The following is a 24,918-nucleotide window of genomic DNA, read 5'->3' as shown; positions in this document are numbered from 1 at the left end:
TAGCACTCAATAAATGGTATCTATTATCACTTCATAAACTTCTCTGTTGGATGACATGATTCCCCGTCATTCAATATCTTGCTATAACTTTATACTTAATGGCTGCATGGTAGTTGTTTGTTATATACCATAAATAATTTAACCAATCTTTCTATTATTCACGAAACAACCTTATAGCTACATCATTGCACACATCCAGGTAAACTTCAGAAGGGGAATTGCTGGGGTAATAGGTTATGATCATTAAAAATTTTTAACACACTTAGCCAATTTTCCCAGAAAAAGTTTGTGCCAAAATCAGTCTTCTAACAATTTAAAAGGTTGTTTATCCTCAACTCTCACAAATACTGAATAGAATAATAACTTTAATTTAAAATTTTTGATACATAACAAATGGCATATCAGTGTTTTAATTTATGTTTCTTTGACTTAGTGAGTAAAAGTAAACTTTTTTAACATTTAATGATCATTTGTGGTTTATTTGTAATTTTTCTATGTAAGGCCTTCTCATTTCTTTCTATTAATTTTTTAGATGGCAGAACAAGTAAACACGAAGAGTCTGGATCTCTAATGATATCGTTGATCTGCTGGGCTATCTCCAAGCTACTTTTAAAGTCACTGTCACATTTTAGGTGTCTTGCAATCAGACCATAGCATTATCAAAATTAAACTTTCTTTATGATTTTAATAAAAGGTTTGGGGACCATCTAGAGTCCCTATCCTTGACACACACATTGGAGATCTTAAACGGGCACTGGCAGGGGTGAGGTGTCTCACCGTGTGTTTGCAGACGGTGTACATGGACATAAATAGACAAATAGGGAAGATGCCCTCCAGTGAAGGGAGGAGACACATTCATTCATGAAATCACTTGAGATTCACTTTTGAAAACTTCAAAAAGAACTGGGAGAATTTAGGGTGGGGTAATACTTTCCAATAATCAAATCAGTGAGGGGCTTTTTGGTATGGTTTTCACGAGGATATCAGTGCTCGATGGAGTATCAGCAATAGATACAGGCAAAGGATACACATTCATTTAATGTTGATAAAGGATATGGTTTATTATACAGAATGGTAACAAAAACAGTCTTCTCATTAAAGGAAGAAACTTCTTGGGCTTGTAACTCCATGAATTAGGTGCCCTACTGTTTCAGTTGGAGTGATTTAAATTTCGGTGTTGCCTCAATGGCATGGTAGGGGGGTAAATAATAGCACAAAAGTATAGTAGTATTTTTCCTCGGTTCTTCCACATTGATGCAGTGAAGAAGCACAGGTTGGTGAGATTTTGAAAAGATTAAAAGTAAATTCTAGAAAGATAAAGCTTGCTCTAAGGAAGCACATGATTTTAGCAAATGCAGCTATAACAGAGAGCTATAACAACAAGGACTACACCAACAATAACAACTAACGAACCTGGGTGGGGAGGGGTTTGCATCATATTAGGGCCTGGATGGCTGGTTACAAGGGCATTCTTAGGTGATTAGCAAGTGAGGCCATTTTGACTGACGCTTGGCTGCTATTTAACTCTTTGCCTAGTGCACATGTACTTACCCAGAATTATCTGTTATAATTAGATTCATGAACTTCCAGACATAAACGTAGTATTATAATGAAGCTTAAATTGTGGGCAAATTAGAGCAGTACCTTCTGTGCTGGCATCTGTAAGCCGGATTAAGCCAGCTAAGATTATGACCCTCCTGATGCAGGAGAGATTTTCTGCCAATATGGTGTACTTTGGGTGGTCTATCTGCTGGACCCTTATTCCTTTGTTCTCCCACATCTGACTAGCTACCTAACATTACTATCAAAGCTCTCATATGAACCTAAGAGAAGCTCTCTTGTCTATGGCCATGTCACCCTGAACAAATTCGATCCCTTCTGATCTCGGAAGCTAAGCAGGGTCGAGCCTGGTTAGTAATTGAATAGGAGACCACCTAAGAAGACCAGGTACTGTAAGTGTAAAAAATAAAGGATTGTAAACTGATAAGGTCCTTTCAATCTGTGGGGTCAACCAAAAAATAAAAAATAAAAAATAAAAGAAGCTCTCTTCATCCTTCTCAAGATTTTTAATATCCTCCTAGCCTCTTCCAGCTTCCCTGAGCTCTCGGTCTATTTGTTTGCCTGGCTACCAGGTACAAAAATCTTCTAAGAACCCAGTATGTTCCTTAGTGCTTAGTCCTAGTGGTAAACTGAAGACTCAATTTTCTCCACGCAAATCCAGTTTTCAGACAGGGTTTATTAGGGAGCTGGGGGAATTTGGGTTACATATGTAACATCCGTAGAGGAAAGATCATTATATGACATGACCACTGCCTGAGTGCTGCTGTACCACCTGCCAGCTAGATACCGGGCAGAAAAGAGATTGCTTCCCCTGAATTCCTTCATACATCATCTGATCGACCCCTCCCTTAGGTCCCACAGAAAAAGTGGTTAATTAGTATAATCAGGTCCCTTCTAAAGCAGAATGGAAACAGAATCCAGAGGAATTAGCATTAGGAAAAGTTGTGGGTTTTTTTGTTTGTTTTTGTTTTTTCTGATTGTGGTATAAGAGAAGGGAATCAGGATATGTCTCATGCAGACATATGTTTTAATCAGGGATTATAGACAAAAACTGAAAAAAATGTCTAGCCCATAACTACATTTTCTCTCTGAAGTTGGAGGAACTGCTGAGAATGTGAATGTGAATAAGAAAACAGAATATTTGAGAAAATGATGAATACTAGAATAGGCCTATGTTCATTTCCCCTAGCTGTAGTAGCAAAGTACCACAAACTTAGTGGCTTAAAACAACAAAATTTTATCTTACATTTCTGTAGATCAGAAGTCCAATATAGGCCTCACTGGACTAAAACTAAAGATGTCATCAGATCTAGGTATCTTTCTGGAACTTTTTTTACATTCTAGAGGCTGCCTGCATTCCTTGGTGAATGGCCCTATACCACCAGCTTCCAAGCTAGCAACAAAGCATCATTCTGACTTTCTAACTGCTTTAGTGGTCACATAGCTTTATTTGACTCTCATCCTCTGTCTTCCTCTTTTACTTTTAAGGACCCTTGTCATTACATTAGACACACTGGATAGACCAGGGTAATCTCCCTATTTTAAAGTCATCTGCTTAGCAACCTTCATTTCATTGGCAACTTTAATTTTTCTTTGCTAGGTAACCTAACATTCACATTCTTGGTATTAGGATATGGACATTTTTGGGAGGATGCCTACCACAGGGCCCTAAGGAAACAAAGAAGATGCTAATGTAGGGACTCACCCACACCCACAGAGTTCGTATGAAGATTATTTTAAACTGAAGACACTTGAGATAGAACTGGTACAGAAAGAAGCCTTTTTGGAACTTCGTTTATCTAACTAAAGGCAGGGCCTTCAGAGAGTGAAGCTGTCATAAATGCCCCCTCAGGGAGCTTCACCACCAGGAAGACCAACTACTCATGCCTGGATAAGAAGTTACAAAAACAAACACTATCAAAAACTATCATTCTTACATTTGTTTTCCTAAAAGCCCATTTGTCTTTTCTAAAAGTCCTTTGTTTTCCCATAGAAGTCCCTTTACCCCTTTCACCTCTCCCCTATAAACCCCATAACCTTATCTTTTCTCCTTTAATCTGTCAGTTGTCAGTTAACTTTCAACGCCTGGCCCACTGGACCTAAATTGGTAGAGGAAAAATTCTTCCTCCTGACACTAATAAGAGACCTAGAGAGACTGCATGGCAACACTGAGGACACCCAAGGTTAGATTCTATAAATGCTGTGGCATCAAAGTCACAAATGGGCATAGCTTTCCCATTCACAAAGAAGTAAAGAAAGAGAAGTTTAGAAGGTTGAAAAAATTCTAGGATGTGGTTTTGTTGGATGGGTAAGGCAATAGAAAGATGTAGCAAGAAGTTGAGCAGATCAAGCGATTCATCATAAAAAAAAATGAAACCAGGAAGAGACAGGTAAAATGGGTGCCTATGGAGGGGTAACTCAGAGCTGAAACAGGAGGATAAGGTCACCGAATAGAAAACTGACATTTAATATTGGCATTCCAGATTTTGACAAGGTCCCAACACTTGAACATGACAGTAAGATTATGGAAGTAGAAAGGAGATGTGTTTTTCTTCTATTGCTGTGACAAATTATCAATTTAACATCTCAAAACAACACTCATTCATCATCTCACAGTTCTGGAGGTCAGGACTCTAGGTAGGCTAAAGTAGGCTCCCTTTAGGTTATCACAGGGCCAAATCAAAGTGTCAGCCAACCTGGCTCTTTTATGAAGGCTCTTACCTGAAGAATTTGCTTCTAAATTCAAGTTGTTGGCAGAATCCAATTCCTTGCAGATGTAGGACCGAGATCCTTGTTTCCTTGCATCAACCAGCTCCTCCAGGTTGTTCACATTCCTTCACATGTGACTCCCTCCATCTTCAAAGAAGGTGAATCCTTCCCAAAATTCGTATCTCTAAGACTTCCTCTTCTGCCTTTTAAAGGGCTGCTGTGATTAAATCAGGCGCATCTTGATAATTGCACTACCTTAGAGTCAACTGACTTGGGACTTTAATTACAACTGCATAATTCCTCAGAACAGTACATAGAGTTAGGCTAAATAACCAGTGGATGAATTGGACTCTTGAGGGCTAGGGGAGCAGAGGATGTTTGAATTCTGACCACTCTGAAGGTAAAGTTGAGAAAATTGAAGAGCACAGAAGCTAGAGTGATTGTTTGATCATCTAAATAAATGCAGACTTTGCCCAAGTAGTAACCATCTTGGAGAGAAGAGAAATGCCAAAAAAAAAAAAAAAAAAAAAAAACCCAGTTATCAAAGTCTTATGGATACAGAGAACAGAAGGTAGCATTAATACAAAGAGAGACAGCATTATGTGTGTATGTGTGTGCAAGCTTATGTGTGTGTGTGGCAGGAGCTGGCAAGTGTATTAAGAGCCTAGAATCTGGAGCCAGACCACCTTGATTCATACAATTTGCTTTATATAGCAGATAAGAGACAAACTAAGAAATAATTCATTTAGTTATAAAGTTCATAGAGTTAGAACGACTCTATGAAAAATGAGCACAGTGGCGGGGGTAGGGTGGGGTGAAATATATATGGTCAAGTACTCATAATTAGCCTGCAGAGTCAGAAAGTGGCATAGAGGTAGTAACATTTGTTCCTTCAAAACAGGCTGAAAGGTTAAATGTTGAGAGTTCACCAAGCTAAATTTCACATGTCCATAAAGTCTCCTGCTTAAGTAAACTTTTTAATTGAAGTATAACGTACATGCAGAACAAGTAGAAAAATCTAAGTAAATAGCTTGATGTATATTTACAAAGTTAACACTTTTGATTTGTCATCAAAACCCTAGAAGCCTCCTAACACTCTAGGCTAGTTATCCCTTCCAAACGTAACCACTTTCCTGACTTTCATCATCTATGCATTTTGTCTGTTTTTAAACTGTATATACAAAGTAATTACTTTTTTGAAACTGCCTCTTTTTACTCAGTATTACTTATATGAGATTCATTCATATGTTTTCACATAGTAAAGTCTTATTAATTTCCATCTCTGTGTATAAGTCATTTTATAAATATACTGCAGTTCATTCATTCTACTATTGATGTGCCTTTTGGGTTGTTTCCAGTTTTGAGATACACCATAAAGTGTTAAATTAGAAAAGAATCCTAATGCTTGACTAACTCCATCACCCAGTAGAATGGCACAAATGGAAGCCTTATATTTGAAATCATCTTTTCCCTTTGATTATGCTAAAACAGCATAAAGAAAAAAATTAGAGAGAGGATCAGAGTTGTAGAAGAGAGTGAACTCATAAGCCATGGTTCTATTTCTCTCTCTAGCAGAATGCCAGCCAGACTCCAATTAAGCAACATTGTCTTTCCTGAAGGCTTCCCTTGTGTTACATCCTGTGTTTGGCAACAGGAAGAGAAATAACACATTGAAAAGGGGAGACAGATGTCTAAATGGATAAATCACAATTAAAATGGTATGAAAAGTGTTATGCCACTGTGAGTGATATAACTAAGTCTACATGGGGATGAGAGTCATGGAATGCTGAGCCTGGAGGAAACATCCGAGCTTAGTATGAGCAGAAGTTTAAAAATTCCTGGGTAGTTGGGATGGTAGAAGACTTTTGGGTATATATAGTGGTGATAGCTACCCAATAGTGTGAGTGTATTTAATGCCACTGACTTGTACACTTATAAATGGTTAGAATGATTAATTTTATGTTATGTATACCTCACTACAACAAAAATATTGTTTTTCTGGGCAGTTCTTTTGGAAATAGCTTTTGTTCATTTTACAGTTTTCTAATCTAAGCTCATAGTTCTATTCATTTATCTGTGGTCATGAATTGCTGATACTCATTCTTGAGTAATGTATAATTGTGTAATTATACATTAAGAATGTAAACACTGATGAGGTCTTTCCTGTCACCTGATTATAAAGTTATTTTCAACTCCAAAACACTGTCTACCACTACGCACATTCTGTCTTGTGTGGCAGTAATTTATGAACCTGTGCCAGGCATGTCATAGATGCTCAGTAATATACAGTGAATAATCAAATGAGAGAAACACTATTTTATCTTCCAAACTATAACAAGTGTTATGAGGGAAAGAAAGATGGCAAAATGCTAGAGAAAAATGAGTTAATTAAGTAGATTTAATCATTGCAGAACATGTATACAGCATTTATTCATAAAACCTATCCCTCAAGGAGTAGTTCAGCTTAAAAAGAAATGTGAGAGAATTTTCTGGGGTGAAATTGTGGAGGCCTTGAATTCCAAACCAAGAAGTTCAGATTAATCTTGAGAGGGAAAAACCATTAAAAGGTTAGTGAAAAGGGATGACATTGCCCAAGTAGTCTTTTAGAAAGATTAATCTGTTTATGTACTGTTTATGGAAGGATATGGGAAGGCAGCGATCAGTTTGTAAATAAAAAATATAGATTGAATTAGAGCAATAGTGGAAAAATTTATGATGAATGGAGCATGAAAAAAAGACATTATAAAGGAAGAATTTACGGTACCCGGTAACTGATAGAACATTGAAGGTGAGAGTTAATTTCAAGATCTCAAACATGAGAAGCTAAAGACTTTGTAATATTAATAAAAATTATAAAGGTAGAAAGTATATCCAACATCTCATGGTATTTCCTAAATATTGCCTTGCTCAAGGCCTTGAACAAAACAGATATTTAATACATATATATTGACTGAATAATAAAAATGAGTCTATCTTATATAATTCAGGGGCCTATCCACCCTTACCTCAACCTACTATGTTATAAAAATGGAGGAGGGTGTCCTGAAAGACTTAGCTCTTTTACATAACATTACCAACTACTATAAACATTTTATTGCCTGTAGAAATAAGTCATGGGAACAACTAAAGTTAAAGTGTAACGAGCATTAAATAATTCATGATACATGATGCACAATGTCTTGGAATTTTTTCAGATCTGGCTGTCATGCTTAATAAAATAGTTCATGTCAACAAAGCCAAATGCTATAGCCTTACTCGGAACCCATATTAGACCATGAAACATACATTAATTATTCTGTGTGTGACAAAGCCATAAACCAATCTAAGGTACCCAAGTTTCATCTCATCTGTACAATTTTTGCTAGTTGACTCTCGGGTGCCTCGATTTCTTACCTCACATTAATGGATAATACCTATCAAAGGGTTGAATAAAAAATTTTTTTAAATAACATATATTTTAAAAAACATAGATAACCTTAATTTTTACCAAATGCCAATAATAGTTAATATGTACTGAGTACTTACTACTTGCCAGGCAGTATTCAAAGTGCCTTCTAATTTTGTGAGGTTTTTAAAACTTCACTCAAGCTTCATGACAATACCTTTAGGTGTGTTCTATTAAAATCTCTATCTTGTAGATGATGAAACTGAAGCATTGTGAGATTAAAAAATTTACCCAAGGTAATTCATCTAGTAAAACATTTATGCCCACATCTGGCTCTTTTTAATTAATACTGATATAAGAAATAATGGCATCATTATTTCCTGTAAAAATCACTAAAAAAATTGGAAAGAGGAGGTAAAATAAATTCACTCACCCTTCAAAATCTCCCTCAGCCACAATGGATAAAAATAAAGGAAGAAAAACAAGAAAAGTCTATGCAGTTGCAAATCCAAAATAAATATCTCCAAGAAAGAAAAGTAATATTTTGTTATTTTTCCAATTGGCCTAATCATTTGATAGTCTCCTCTTCTTGCTCATATTTTCAATGTCCTTTCTTACATTTTAATATAGTTCAAGCAGAATTATTTTTTATTTTAATTATGATAATTATACTATTTGAATTCTGAGGTTCCGGTTCTGTTATCTATGGCTGGCTGGATTTCTGTTTTATCATTTTTTTATTATGAGCTTTTTGTTGGTTGTGTATCTGTAGGAATTCTTCGAGGCTTGTTTGAGGGTATGCTCATCTGGGAAAGTCTCTCTTTATTTCTCTTAGGCAGATATGGAAATTATACAGCTTGATAGTCTTAAATTATAGGCCTATGTTTTAAATCATGCAAAAAATATGGATTTAGGTCCTACACCATGTATAGTCTGGCCAATGGCTACAAATTTTAGTCTGCCTTTTCTGAGAGTATACTTCTGTGGCCAGGTATTATGCTCACATTTTATGTGAACTCAAGGCTCTGTCTCCATCCCCTTTATTCAGTGCAGTTCATACTATTTCTCAATGTGAAAATACTCCATAAAGGAAATCAGGGCAGACAGCATCCATGAACACTAGGTGGAAAAATATCACTTAACAATAAAACCCAGCTGATTAACAGAAAGATAAAAATAAAGAACTCTAGAAAAAAAAGATGTGAAAAGATTGGTAGTGTGCATAATTTCCACTTGGAAATTATATTTATAGAACATAATATAAATATAAATATGAAAAATTGCAAATAATAAAATCTAAGGGGAGAGTGAAAGGAAGTGGAAAGAAATGTAATTCATTCTCATCTTTTGTATCAGAAATTCAATTGATACTAATTAAAATGAAACTATTTAAAACTCATGTGTCTACTTCCAAATATTCATTATAGCCTCAAATTAAATCAGTTTCTTGTCAAGAATGAAGCTCAATATGTAAATTATTATTTTTATCACTCAGTCACATTTTTTCTGCATTGTTTGAATGATTTAAAATGAGATGTAGCAGTTCTGGTTGAGATGGGGAAATAGGTAAACACTGTGCTTGCCACTTTCCATGACCACATTAAAATTACAACTAAATTACAGAATAATCGACCTGGAGAACCATCTGAAGACTAACTGAACAGAAGTCCTATAACTAAAGATATAAATAATAAACCACATTGAGACTGGTAGGAGGGATAGAAATGTAAAATAGGCTGGTCCCACACCCATGTAAGAAATGGGAGGAATATGTTGTCTGCAAAGGTCCCCAGTGAAGAGTGAGGGTTCCCAGCCCCATACCAGAGGACCAGGGTCCAGAAGGGAAGTTCTCACAACATCTGGCTTTCAAAATCAGCAGAGATTATGTTCAGGTAAGAGAGAAGGCTGTGGGAAACCTAGGCATTTCTCTTAAAGGGCCCACATACATACCAATTTTTTTTTTTTTTTAAGGCGAGGCAACCCTTGGTTGACCTCACAGATTGCAAGGACCTTGTCAGCTTATAATCACTTTTTATTTTATTTTATTTTATTTATTTTCAGTTTTTACACCTATAACACCTGGTCTTCCTAGGTGGTCTCCCATCCAAGTACTAACCAAGCCCAACCCTGTTCAACTTCTGAGATCAGATGGGATCGGGCTTATTCAGGGTGGCATGGCCATACACCATGGGGGCCCACATACAGATGCTCTCATATCCAGGCACTCACCTTTGGCTCTGGCGGAAAGACAGTAACTTGGGAGGTGCCAGGGACATAGGGAAAGAATCAGTTGAGTGGCTTCAAGGCACGGGCTGGAGGGACAGGTGCCACAGTCCCTGTGTTAAGTCATCCTCTTGTGTAGCCGGCAATCAGGCACCGTATTTCCTGTGGTGAGTACTATGTGGATAAATATGAACCTGCACTAATCTGGTGAACACTAGTTACTATACCTTGGTGATTCCCTGAGACCCCAACTCACTTACTACCCAAGGCTTTTTCAACAGCTGAGGCACACGAGCAGCTGGCAGGCAACAGCAGGCCTCAAGATGCCCTGGGCCTTTTGCTGAGCTACCTCAGGCTTGGCACTGGTGGCAGCTGGCCTTGGTTCTCAGCATAGCCTCTCCCATGCACCTCCAGGTCTAGCACAGGCAGAAATTAATTATGGATCACTTTCTAGCTTCTACCACATAGCCCCAGGTCAATCACAGGCAGCTGTTGACCTTGGCCTGCACAAGATCCCCATCCAAGAGGCTGATAAAACCAGCATACCTGGTGGCCAGCTTCGGACCATAACAGAGCACCACCCAATCAGTCTCACAAGCAGCACACCCCAAAAAAATGGTGTCAGCAGGCACCAGAGCCCCTGGGGAGAATCCAGTTCCATAGGGTCAGCCTCCACAAAGCAGCTAGTAGACTCATACCCATGGTCAGTCCTCACAGCCAGTAAGCCTGAGGGTCAATCCCACCTACTTACATCTCAACAGCAATCAAGGCTCAGCTACAACAAGAGGACACACAACCCACACAAGGGACATTCCAGGAGCATCTGGCTCAGGCAACCAGGGAGACTATGCTGCTGAGCTCCACAAGGCACCTTCAACATAAGGCCACGAAGCCAAGACTGGGAAATATAGCAGATCTACCGAATACATAGAAACACAGAGAGGCAGCTGAAATAAGGAAACAAAGAAAGATGTCCCAAATTAAAGAACAAAAGAAAACTCCAGAAAAAGAACTAAACAAAACAGAGGCAAGCAATGCACCAGATACAGAGTTCAAAATACTGGTTATAAGGATGCTTTAAGGAACTTAGTGAGAACTTCAACAAAGAGATAGGAAGAATAAAAAACATAAAAACCACAAAAAAGAAGCAATCAGCAATAAAAAATACAATAACTAAAATGAAGCAAACACTAGGAAGAATCAACAGTAGATTAGATGAAGCAGAGGGTCAAATCAGTGAATTAGATGACAAGGTTACAGAAAACACTCAATCAGAATAGCAACAAGAAAAAGGAATCTAGGAAAATGAAGATAGTTTAAGGCACCACTGGAACAACATCAAGTAATTGAAAACCTGTTTGATAAAATAATGATGGAAAACTTCCCTAACATGGCAAAGGAAATAGACATTCCAGTCCAGGAAACACAGAGAATTTCAAAATTGATGAACTTAAAGAAGCCCACACTAAGACAAATCATAATTAAAATGCCAAAGGTGAAAGACAAAGAGAGAATCTTAAAAGCAGTAAGTGAAAAACAGTTCATTACCTACAAGCAAGTTCCTATGAGACAGTCAGCTGATTTCTCAACAAAAACTTTTCAGGCCAGAAGGGATTGATATGAAATATTCAGTGGTGAATAAAGCAAGGACCCACAACCAAGTTTACTCTACCCAGAAAGGCTATCATTAAAACTGAAGGAGAGAGAAAGAGCTTCCCAGACAAGAAAAAGCTAAAGGAATTTATCACCACCAAATCACTATTATAAGAAATATTAAAAGAACTTTTTAAGAAGCAGAAAGGGAAAAAGGAATGCAAATATGAATAATAAAATGACAATAACTATGTACCCATCAATAATCATTTTACATGTAAATGGACTAAATGCTCCAATCAAAAGACATGGGGTAGTTAAATGGACAAGACAAGACCTATACACATGCTGTCTATAAGAGACCCACTTCAGATCAAAAGACACACATAAAGTAAAAGTAAAAGTAAAGGGATGGAAAAAAATATTTCGTGCAAATGGAAAAAAGTTTTTAAAAGCTGGGATAGCAATATTTATACTAAAGAAAATAGATTTTAAAACAAAGCATATAACAAGAGACAAAGAAAGACATTCTGCCCTCACAGAACGAGTTTTGAAGTGTTCTTTTCAATTTTTTTAAAGAGCTTCAGAAGGATCGATGTTAGTTCTTTAAATATTTGGTAGACTTTACCTATGAATTCATTTGGTTCATTGCTTTTCTTTTTTGGGAGGTTTTCAATTACAGATTCAAATTTATTCAAGTTTATTCAGATTTTACATTTCTTTATGAGTTGGTTTTGGCAGATTGTATCTTTCTAGGAATTTGTCCATCATATCTAGTTATCCAATTTATTGACAATAGTTCATAGTCTTTTTTTATAATACTTTTTATTTCTATAAAATCAGTAGTAATGTCTTTACTTTTTCCTTAGTCAATGTAGCTAGAGGTTTGCCAATTTTTTGATCTTTTCAAAAAAACAGCTTTGGTTTCATGATATTATTTTTATACTTATACCTACTTATAAAATATGTTATAGTACTTAATCCATAATTTTATAGCTACTTACTTTTGTATTTTCTTTATGAGAGTATAAATTACTTTTTAAGGCCAGTTGTGTTTTTTTTTAGCTGTATGGTAGATTCTTAATAAAGTCATTGTTAAATGAATAAAGGAGGTAAGTTTAAAGGGGTATACAAAAAGAAATGTGCATAAATCATAAATGCAAAGGAGGCATGAGGTAGTTTGAGATAAGTGTACAAAGTTGACCTTTTTATCCTGAACACAGTACAAATTTCCCTAACAGAATGAGTATTGTTTTCTTTGTTATTATTTAAAACAACAGTCATTGAGGTAGATTTCTATTATTAAAGTCTAGTTTCTACAGAGTTCAGAGTTCTTCCTTACTTTGCTTTGATGCCTAAATTTCTTTATCGTAAGCCAGCAAATAAATCCCCAGTCTTATCAGGAAATAAATATTTTCCCACTTTGTGCTCCTGCCTAGGCTAACCTCACAACTTCCGATGTTTTATTTGTCCTCAAATCTAAGCTATGCCTCCAATGCTCCATCGAACCTTACATACTGGCACACGAGTAAGGCGTTCAAACAGGCAGGAGTTAATTTATAAAATCAGAAGAGTATTTAGTTAATTGTAAGGTCTCTTCCAACTCCACTGGTTTATGATTCTGCTGAAGATAACTTACACAGTTTGCTGCGTTTACATGCCACTGAAGTGCTCATTGGCAGTGGGTTTCAAACTGTGGTCTGATAATCCTATGGTACCAAGGAGAGGTTTCAAGGAATCCACAAACCTTTCATATAAATGTTATGTTCAAAAATATCCTAACCATTAAGAAAATGAAAAGACAAGAAACAGACTGAGAGAAAATATTTGCAAATCATGTATCTGATAAACAACTTGTATTCAGAGCATGAATTTTTCCCCAATATATAAACAAAAATATTTATACATTTTGGCTCTATTTGGTAAATAAAATAAAAAGTATAAATATTGTATATGCCTTTTTAAAAATGTATAGGCTAGAGGAACAACTTATACCCAGAATACATAAAGAACACTTACAAATCAATACCAAGAAGATAAATACTCCATTTAAAAGAAAGGGGGGGGGGGCAAAAGGTTTAAATAAACATTTCACCAGAGATAAATGAATGACCAATAAGCACATGAAAATATGCTCAACGTCATTAGCCCTTAGGGAAATACAAATGAAAATCACAATAAGATACTACTTCACACCACCAGAATGGCAATAATAAAAAAGACAATAACAAGTTTTGGTGAGAGGATGTGGAAAAACTGGAATACTCATACATTGATGGTAGAAATGTAAAATGGTACAACTACTTTGGAAAACAGTTTAGCAGTTTCTTAAAAATATATATATATATATAAGTTTACCTTATGATTCAGCAAATGCACTCCTTGGAATCTGTCCAAGAGAAATAATGACATATATTTACACAAAGGCCTGTAAGCAAATGTTTACAGTAGCATTATTCATAATAGCCCTGAATTGAAACCTGCTTGAACGTCCAGCAACTAGTGAGTAGATAAACAAAATCTGGTTTATCCATACAATAGAATACTGTTCAGGAATATAAATGATTCATGCAACGAGTTGAATGAACCTCAAAAACATTCTATGTAAAAGGAGCCAGACAAAAAGACTATAAGATTTTATTTAATGAAATGCCTAGAGAAGGCAAAGCTATAGAGTCAGGAAGCAGATTGATTAGTTGTCCTTGAGATGGGAAAGGGGAATGACTACAAATAGGCATGAGTAATTTATTTAACCCTAACTTTTAATATAATGCATTTAGCAATAATCAGTTACAACATCTTGAATATTTTTGCTCAAAGAGTTTACCCATACACTTGCATCAGTCTGTTGTCTAATTGAGATTTGTGTCCACATCCAAAGTAAGTTTTGACTATGCCAAGGGGAAATTCTAAGAACCATAGCAACTTGTACTCCACTGTAACTAAGAGCTGATAAGTTTGACAATGCTAAGTGCCATCAAATCTGCAACACACTTGACCGGAACATAAAATCCTCCAGTTCTAGTGAAAGAAAGTGGGACCCCAACCCCTGCCATAAGCCTGTTTGTTCTTGAAAAGAGAAATGCCTGAGTCAGAGGTGAAGCTGAATTCATTAGGTGAACTTCAGTCCTATGTTCTCAGCAACATCAGCACAGATCTCAGCAAGGGGCCTTTCCTCTTGGTCTCCCTACTGCTTGAACAATGTGATCAGGCCAGAGTGGCTTGCAACATGAGGTGATCTCCATTCCTGGCCCTCCTGCACAACTGGTAGGGTTCCTTCATTTGCTAGTCAAGGAAGAAGCCTCTATAGTCTCAAGGGGCTTTTGCCTAAACCCATCCTTTATATCACTTCTTTCCAACCTGCTACACGAATAGGCCTTAGTACATTTCAATGTAACTGCTGCCTGTTGTCACCAAACACTTTATCAAAAAAAAAGGGAATTTTAAATCCCCAAGGTCAATCATTTATCTCTGGTGTGTTAGTGTTGCCTCTTCTACTAAGAGACAAAGGCCAGCTTTTGCAGCAATTTTACAGGAGCAGCAAGTGCTCTCTCAAAAACGAAGAACACACTAGAGTTTGTGAAAGACAGCAGTTGTTCTTTGACTACACGTGAGATTCTTTGTGTGAACCCACTTAATATTATTCCAAGTATCATAACTGACAAGTATACCCACAATCTTGTTGGGAATTTTAAGTCCCCCTTCTGGTGGCCATCCAAGGACATTGAGAATGTCATCTACAACTTGTCAATCAAGAACTGTACTATAATACCATAGAAACATTCCAGCTCAACATATAACACACTTCAGTATCAATTATACATTATTACACAGTTTATAAAATTAATCGACTCAAAGTTCTCTCGATGACAAAATCACTTATAATTTTTATCTTTCACGAAAAGTTATATAGCTATGTTAAGACACTTTTTAAAGGAAACATATACCATGGATGTTTTAGACAGACACTAATACACCAGCTTCCAGGAAACCATCTACTCTTCTCAGCTGGAAGGTAGAGAAAGAAAAGGGAGGAAAGACAGGGGGTACAAGTAGCACCAGTAAGCACAGGTTTGCAGGAAGCTTTATGAGATGATAGAAAGTTTCTAAAACTGGATTAGTAATGATTATATGACTCTATACATTTACTAAACTTCATTGAATTGTACAGTTAAAATTAATAGTATCTAAATTTCAATAAAGTGTTTAAAAAAACAATAACAATATGTTTATTCAAAATACAGAGAGAAGCGTTTGTTTGTTTGTTTGTTTAAAAAACTTTATAAATTGTACAAAAATATACTGTGCCCTTTCATGTAGTGTCTATCAAAGTTTAACATATTGGAAGCCTAAGTGTTAACTTGAACTATTTTTATATGTTTTCTCAGAACAAATCTTCTGTGATCATCTGTGTTTAATCAGAGAAAATCATAAAATTATTAGAAGAAAAACAATAAAAAACATGAAATTATTTCCACCTACTACTTTGTGAATCATATTTTTCTCAATATTGTATGACTAAAGCAAATGCAGAAATAAATTTATTTCAGAAGCTTTCTTCAACTATAACAAACCCCTTTTGTGCTCATCAAATATACTTTGTTTTCACTGACTAACTTTTTAATAAATAAACACTAGAAATTTTATCATATATATGATAATAAATATTTTTCTATATTGAAGTTATATGTTTATTTTTAATTTTTAAAAAGGTTTCTGTTGCTAAAACAAAAGAAATCTGAAATCTCCTGGACCACAGGTGGTACAAAAAGATTAAACTCAACTATATTTTTACTAGAAGAGTGATTAGAAATAAGTTCAGTTTAAAAGAACGCCTTGCCACTATCCTCAAAGGTGTCCATGAAAGTAAAAGGGATTTTATTTAGACATCAAATGTTTCAATTTTCTCCTTTACTCAACACTTCATAGAAACACAGAGTGCCCTTTCCCCTTTCCTCTATCCTGTTGGCTGGAATCCAAACATGATGACTGGAGTTCCTGTCCCTGTTTTGGACTGTGAGGTGACTGAGAATAGAAGCCACTCAGAGTCAAGTAACAAGATAGAAGGAATGTGGGTTCTTGTTATACTATCTCTGGAATGCCTACCTTTAGATTTCTTGAACACGAGACAAAAACATTTTTATTGTTGATGCCACCATCTTACAGCTAAAATTAATACTAATGACTATACTGAGATCAGAGTGGTGTAGAGAGAGGGAGTGGTGGGCACAAAGCCTCTGAGACAGGAAGTGTGTGGCATCTTCAAGGCATAGCAGGGTTAGGTGTCTGGAGTACCAATAATGAAAAGAAAAATGGTAGGAGATGGGCTGAAGGCTAACAGAGCGAGATGGTTTAGGTCTTCGTGGTTCATTGGTATTTTGAGCTTTTATTTAGATGTGGGAAGCAATTGGGGGTTTTGAGGAGTGACCAGAATGATATATATTTTAAAAGAATCTTTTTGTAGACAGTAGACTGATACTAATGTATAAAAATCCTCAGAGTGCATACGTAAGTATTTATTACCATATTCTCTACCCTTTTTATATATGTTTAAAAATTCTAGGTTATAAAATTTCATGGAAAACTTTTCATAAACTGGCCAAAGCTAATGCCGAATCATTTACAACTAGTTTCACAACAACCTATATGAATAAAGAATGTGTTAACACAAAGGGTTTGTCTATATGGAAACTAAAAAAAACGGTCCAAGAATTGTTGAGAATTCATATGGTGTATGGTCAGCTCAGAGTGCTCTGTGTTTGACACTTGCCTCTGAGTTTTACTAACTGGGTGGGTGACCTTAACTAAGCCATTTAATTTACCTAACCTAGCAAAGAGTAATCATTTTATTTTCAAAGAATTTGTGAGGATTGAGTATTTAGCATAGTTTCTGGCACAGAAGAATCATCCCATAAATGGTGTCTTTATTATAATTAGTTATGAGTATTAGAGTTTGAGAATACTTAACTACACTTTTAACCTTGGATGAAGGCAATATGAAATTTCTAGTCCCTAAGGAGGTTTTACTCTGTTATGGGTAGACATAGCTCACACAAGCATGTCTCAACACTAGGATGAAAAAGCTCTAAAGTATATCCACTTTTCTTTATTCTGATGTCTGGAAGTGACTGCCTAGAAGACTGAATATCTCAAGTATAGAAAGAAATGTCTCTTAAGAAAATCGATTAATTATTATTCTGATTCACATCTCAAATTTTTGTGCATTTAATTATTACGAATCAGCAAATATGAGCTCCATCGCTACAAGAACACTGAAAAGATCCAGTTTATGGACCCACTTAGGTGAGGTCCGGCCTCTTAACTAGGTTTATCTTACCTCAGTAATACTTACTAAGTACCAATTACTTCTGTCTGAGCAGCAATTCATCATTGGAGAACTAATTCAAACATAGAAACAAACAAAAACCGTGTTTACCATGGCTGTTGAGAGAAATTGGCATTCAAAACGAACCGACTTCAATTTGCAGTCAGGAACATAAATACCTTCAAAGTCATCACTGTCCTAACAACAAGTAAAGAGCTGAATGGAAAAATCAGTAGCTTCTCTTTGATTTGTCAGGGACCTGAGGATACAGGGAAAACTGTTTCCCTTAAAATTGGAAAGACACTCAGTCAAATACAGAATCACAGCTTAATGGACCTGTACCAGGGTAGAAAAACCTGACATATTATTGATGACTAGCTAGAGGCTCAGAGTGGACAAGTCTATGAACTGAAAACACCAAGAGGGTCTCCTCACTTTGTGAGTTTTATCTCTTGGAGTTCTACCAGGTTCTCACAGGAAAGATCAGAGAAAAATCTCCCTGGGCTTTTCCCAGGAAAAGTAATCATTTTGAAACAAACCAGAATGCTCTGTTCATAACATAGCCTGTTCTCAAAAGAATCTATTTTACTGGAGCCTAATATATTGGGATTTTATTAGAGCCCAAATGACCAAGGAAAAAGAAAAGATCCAACTCCAGCCAGCCATCTTGTCTTATGTAAGGTTGGTTGCAGGGTGGAGATGGGGGTGAGGAGTCAGGGGATGAGAAGCACTTGTGAAGGTTCAGCCTAAGAGAAAAGGCTCACTAAAGAACTAAGACCTAACCATAGGACTGCAGAATGCTACCCCTCACCCCACTTTGTACCATCTCATACTAAAGACCAATATACAAGAGTCCCCTTGACCCAGTATATAATATCTGGCTTTCAACAAAAAATTTCAAAGCATACAAAAAAAGGCAAAAAAACACAGTTCAAAGAGACAGATCGAGCATCATAACCAGACTCAGATATGGCAAGGCTTTTGCAAAGATCCGATCATGATTTTAAAACAACTATGATTAATGTGCTAAGGGCTCTAATGAGAAAAGTAGACAACATGAAAGAACAGATGGGTAATGTAAATAGAGATGGAAATTCTAGGAATCAAAAAGAAATGTTAGAGAGTAAAACTCTGTAACAGAAATGGAGAATGTCTTCCATGGGCTTATTAGCAGACTGAACACAACTTAGGAAAGAATCGCTAAGCTTGAGATATGTCAAAAGAAACTGAAACCAATAATTAATAATAATAATAATAATAACAATAATAACTGAACAAAAGGACAAATACCCAAGATAGGTATAGCATATACATAATGAGAATTCCAAGAGAAGAGAGAAAGGTACAAAAGCAATATGTGAAGCGATAAAGACTGAGAATTTCCCCCAAATTAAGATTAGAAACCAAAATATGTCTTAGTTAACTCAGGCTGTTACTACAAAGTCCTATCGACTGGGTAACTTAAAAAATGACATTTATTTGTCACTGTTCTAGAAGTAGAAAAATACAAGATCAAGATACTGGCAAATTTGGTTTTGGTGAGGAGAGCCTGTGTCCTGGTTTGTAGATGGCTGTCTGTTTTATCTCTCACATGGCAAGGACTACAAGAAAGCTCTTCATTCTCTATAAGAGCACTAATCTCATTCATAAAAGCTCTAACCTCATGGCTTAATTACCTCCCAAGGACACTACCTGTTAATACCAGCATGTGTGGGTTAGGATTTCAACACAAGAATTTGGTGGTGAGGTGGGGGGAGGAGGGAATACAAACATTCAGTCTATAAACCCACAAGAAGTTCAAAGAACGCCAGGTAGAACAAATACCAAATAAACTACACCTAAGTACATCATATTTAAATTGTAGAAAATAAAAAAATAAAGTAAGAAGCCGAAGGAAAAAAAAAGGATCTTATCTATAGAGGAGAAAAGATAAAAATTACACACGACTTCTCCTCAGAAATCATGCAAGAAGAAAGTAGTGAAATATTTAAGTATTGAGAGAGTAAAAGACTAACCTAGGATCCTGTACTCTGTAAAGTTACCCTTCAGAAGTAAAATAAAAATAAAGACTTCCCAGACAAACAAACATTGAGGGAATTTGTAGCCAGTATATCTGCCTTGCAAGAAATATCTAAAGAAGTTCTTTAGAGAGAAAGAAATTCATAAAAGTCAGAAATTTGAGAGCAACCACTAAAAAAAAGTTTTTTTTAAAAAAAGACATCTTTTTAAAATATATATAATTTATATGTTAAGAAGGAAGAGATAATGATATGAAAAACTGTCAATGGCAGAAAAAATATGGAAGATGAAAATAGGAACAAAAAACAAGGAGAATCAATAGAAAACAATAACAGATATGGTAGATACTAGTCCAAATATATCGATAATCATTTTAAACATCAATGGTATAACAACAATAATTAAAAGACAGAATAGTCAAAGTGAATCAAAAAACAAGACCTAACTACATGTTGTTTTAAAAAAAAAACACTTTAAACATAAAGACACATATAGATTAAAAATAAATAGATAAAGAAAGCTATGCATACAAAGACTAATCAGGAGAAAAATGGAATGCCTACCTTAGTTTCAGAAAGAGAAGACTTCAAAGCAAGGGATAAAGAGGGACATTACATAATAATAAAGAATTGTACTTGCAAAGAAGACATAACAATCTTTAATGTGTATGCCTATAACAAAAGAACATCAAAATACATAAGGCAAACTAATAGAACTGCAAGGAGAAATAGATGAATCAAAAATTATTTTGGAGATTTTAAGCCCCCTGTAACAAAAATGGACACATCCTCCAGGTAAATCATGAGTAAGAATATAGTAGAACTCAACAGCACCAACAGTCACCTAGATAAAATTGATATTTATAAACTACTTCCTCCAACAACAGCAGATTACACATTCTTCTCAAGCTCACATGAAACATTCACCCAGACACACTACATCCTGAGTCATACAAAACATCTTAACAAATTTAAAAGAATAGAAATCATACAATCTATGCTCTCAGACCACAATGGATTTAAACTAGAAATCAATAAAAGAAAGATAACTGGAAAATCCCAACATATTTGGAGATTAAACAATACACATTTTAAAATTTATTTTTCAAACAACACACTTTTAAATAACACATGGGTCAAAGAAGAAATCTCAAGAGAAATGGAAAAAACAGAAAGAACTAAATGATAATACAACTTATCAAATTCATGGGATGCTGCAAAAGAGTACTTAGAGGAAAATTGATAGCATTAATGCATATATTAGAAAAAAAGAAAGATATCAAATTAGTCATCTGAGCTTCAACCTTAGGAAACTAGAAAATGAAGAGAAAATCAAATATAAAGTAAGCAGAAGAAAAGAAATAATAAAATCAGAGCAAAAATAATGAAATTGAAGACAGAAAATGAACAGAAAAAATTAATGAAGTGCCAAAAGCTGGTTCCATAAAAAGATTTTTTAAACAAACAATAAGCCTCTAGATAGGTTAACAAAGAAATAAAAATAAAGAGGGATGACACAGATGATTAATGTCAGAAAGGGAAGAGTGGACATCACTACAGAACTGATGGACATTAAATAGATAATAAAATATACCATAAACAATTCTATGGCCACGATTTTGATCATCTATATAAAATGGACCTTGTAGGCACAATTTGCCAAAATTCATAAAGAAAGAAACAGACAATTTGTCTATAAAGAAATCAAGTCAATAATTAATAACTTTCGAAAACAGAAAGCACCAGACTCAGATGGGTTCACCAGAGAATTCACAAAATATCTGAGAAAGAACTTATACCAATTCCCTACAATCTCTTACAAATGATAGAAGCCAAAAGAATACTTCCTAACTCAGTCTAGGAGGCCAGCTTTACCTTAATACCAAAACCAGACAAAATCAGAAAAGAAAAGGAAAAAAAAAAAAAAGACATTACAAGAAAAGACCAAAACAGGAAAAGATCGATATTTCTCATGAATATAGATGCAAAAAATCTTAATCAAAATATTAGTAAATTGAATCCAACAATGTATAAAATCCACAATCAAGCAGGATTTATACCAGGTATGAGAGTGTTTCAACATTTGACAATCAATTAATGTGATTCATCACATCGACAAGGTAAAGAAGAAAAATCACATGAGCCTATAAATAAATACACAAAGAGCATCTGATAAATGTCAAAACTCATTAACGATTTAAAACTCTTAGCAAATTTAGAATAGAGAAGAATTCCCTCAACTTGATAAAGAACATCTACAAAAAGCCTACAGCTAACATCATACTTAATGGTGAGAAACTAGAAGCTTTCTCGCTAAGATCAGGAAAAAAGCAAGGATGTCCCCTCTTAACACTCTTTTTCAAAATTATACTGAAAGTCCTATTAATACAATAAGACAAGAAAAGGAAATTAAAATCATACCAATTTGGAATGAAGAAATAAAACTGTCTTTGCAAATACATGATTGTCTATGTAGAAAATCCAAAAGAATCATCATCATCAACAACAACAACAAAAGCTCCTGGAACTAATGATATGGCAAGATTATGGGATATAAGGTTAACCTATGAAGACCAATCACTTTCCTATGTACCAGCGATGAACAAGTAGAATTTGCAATGGAAAATACAATGGTATTTACATTAGTATCCCCCAATATGAAACACTTAGGTATAAATCTAAAAAAAATGTGAGCAAGGTCTATATGAGAAAAACAACAAAACTCTGATGAAAATAAATCTAAGAATAACTAAAAAATTAAGAGATAGTTCATGTTTATAGATAGGAAGACTCAATATTGTCAAGATGTCAGTTCTTCGTAACTTGATCTATAGAGTCAATGCAACTGCAACCAAAATCCAAGCAAGTTAGATGGAGATATTGACAAATTGATTTTCAAGTTTATATGGAGAAGTAAAAGATCCAGAATAGCCAACATACAACTTCTGGACTTAACTTCAAAGCTACAGCAATCAAGACAGTGTGGTATTGGTGAGAGAATAGACAAACAGATCATTCATGAAGCAGAATAGAGAGCCCAGAAATACATTCACATAAATAAAGTCAACTGATATTTGACAAAGGAGCAAAGGCAAAACAATTGAGCAAAGATAGTCTTAACAATGGTGCTTAACAACGAACAGTCAAATACAAAAAAAAAAAAAATGAATCTAGACACAGACCTTACATTTTTCACAAAAACTAACTTAAGATGGATCATAAACTTAAGTAGAAAATGCAAAACTACAACATACCCAGAAGACAATATAGCAGAAAACATAGGTGACCTTGGGTATGGTGATGACTTTTTAGGTACAGTACCAGTGGCATGACCCATGGAAGAAATCACTCATAAGCTGGGTTTCATTAAAATTGAAACATTCTGTTCTGCAAAGGGAACGAGAAGATAAGCCACGCAATGGGAGAAGCTATCTGATAAAGGACTGGTATCCAAAATGTACAAAGATCACTTAAAACTCAACAATAAGAAAATAAACAACCCAATCAAAAAATGAACCAAAGATCTTAATAGACATCTCATCAAAAAAGATATACAGATGAAAAATAATCATATGAAAAGATGTTCCACATCATATGTCACTATGGAATTGCAAATTAAAACAAGAATAAGATACCACTACATACCTTTTAGAAAGGCCAAAATCCAAAACACTCATAACATCAAATGCTCTCATTCATTGCTGGTAGGAATGAAAATTGGTATGGCCACTTTGGGAGTTAGTTTTGCAGTTTCTCACAAAACTAAACATACTCTTCCCACAGAATCCAGCAATAGTGTTCCTCGGCATTTACCCAAACAGTTAAAAAAAATCCAAGTTCTTGGAAAAATCTGAACGTAAATATTTACAGTAGCTCGTTAGTAATGCGAAAACTTGGATGCCACCAAGATATTCTAGTAGGTAAACGAATAAACAAACTGTGGTTCATCCAGACAATGGGATATTATTCAGTGCTAAAAATAAATGAGCTCTCAAACTGTGAAAAGACATGGAGAAAATTTAAATGCATGTTACCAAGTGAAAGAAGCACATATAGAAAGCCTACGATATTGTATGTTTCCAACTATACGATATTCAAGAAAAGGCAAAACTATGCAGACAGCTAAAAGGTCAGAGGTTGCCAGGAAGTAAGAAAGAGGGAGGGATAAACAGGTGAAGCACAGAGGATGTTTAATGCAGTGAAATTATTCTGTATACTACACTAATGGTTAATACATGTCATTATACTTTTGTCAAAATCCATAAAATGTACAATACCAAGAGTAAATCCTAATTCATACTATGGACTTTGGGTGATAACTAATCTGTCAATGTATGTTTATCATTTGTAAGAAGTATGCCCCTCTGGAGGGGTATGTTGATAATTGGGGAGGGCTATGGATGTGTAGGGGCAGTGGGTATGTGAGAAGTCTCTGTATGTTCTGTTCAATTTTACTGTGAACCTAAAACTGCTCCAAAAACTAAAGTATTTGTAAAGGGAAATGTAGATATATACAAACATTTAATGAAGAGACATGTACATGCAAATGACAACACTAAAAACAGTGTGACACAGAAATTATGCATCAAGACTGCCAGGCTTCCGATCCCAGTTCTACAACATTGTACTTTGTCACCTGGACCAAGTTCTTGGTTTCCTTATCTATCTAAAAGGGGACATCTATCTCCTAGGTTGCTGGGAGGACAAAATGAGTTTAACCATGTAAAGTGTTTAGAGAAGTGTTTATCAGTCAGTAAGTACGCAATAAATGTTAGCTATTATTATTGATATTAAAAGAACAAAAAATCAACACAACATACTGTAAAATCTATTATGCCAGGAGATGTCATATGTGTCTGGTGGGGGGAAAAATGTATAGATTTTCTTAATATACCACAAGTTTGGGCCCGAAAATATAGCAGAAAATAACATATCATGACAAAATAGAACAGAAAGTCTCTTTTTGATAGTCTTAATTAACTAAGGCTAAGGTGACACTATCATAGTTGTAAAAAATGACATCCTTAAAAAATTAAAAAATACCATACATAAGTATGAGGTTCAAGGTGAGGAGGTATAAGACTATGAAAACTGAGGGAAATAAA

General features: G+C 35.2%; 1 protein-coding gene and 2 pseudogenes across 4 annotated transcripts in view; 1 reads left to right on the top strand and 2 right to left on the bottom strand.

Moving 5' to 3' along the window:
- The window catches only part of LOC107518948 (broad substrate specificity ATP-binding cassette transporter ABCG2), a 106,238-nt gene that overhangs the window by 50,672 nt on the left and 30,648 nt on the right, over positions 1–24,918 (bottom strand). For 3 of the 4 annotated variants that reach the window (XM_036227717.1, XM_036227722.1, XM_016161099.2), the window contains exon 4: positions 13,829–13,859. In XM_036227717.1, the coding sequence (XP_036083610.1) occupies positions 13,829–13,859 (31 nt within the window). Of the gene's footprint in view, positions 1–13,828; positions 13,860–17,822; positions 17,841–24,918 lie in introns of those variants that run through there. The other variant, XM_036227720.1, reaches the window with a different exon arrangement.
- Positions 1,841–1,959, top strand: LOC118609148 (annotated as a pseudogene).
- On the bottom strand, positions 9,722–9,840 carry LOC118608906 (annotated as a pseudogene).

Source organism: Rousettus aegyptiacus, unplaced genomic scaffold, assembly GCF_014176215.1.
Source record: "Rousettus aegyptiacus isolate mRouAeg1 unplaced genomic scaffold, mRouAeg1.p scaffold_m13_p_10, whole genome shotgun sequence".
NCBI classification, from domain to species: Eukaryota; Metazoa; Chordata; class Mammalia; order Chiroptera; family Pteropodidae; genus Rousettus; species Rousettus aegyptiacus.
This window is presented reverse-complemented; position numbering and strand designations above follow the sequence as displayed.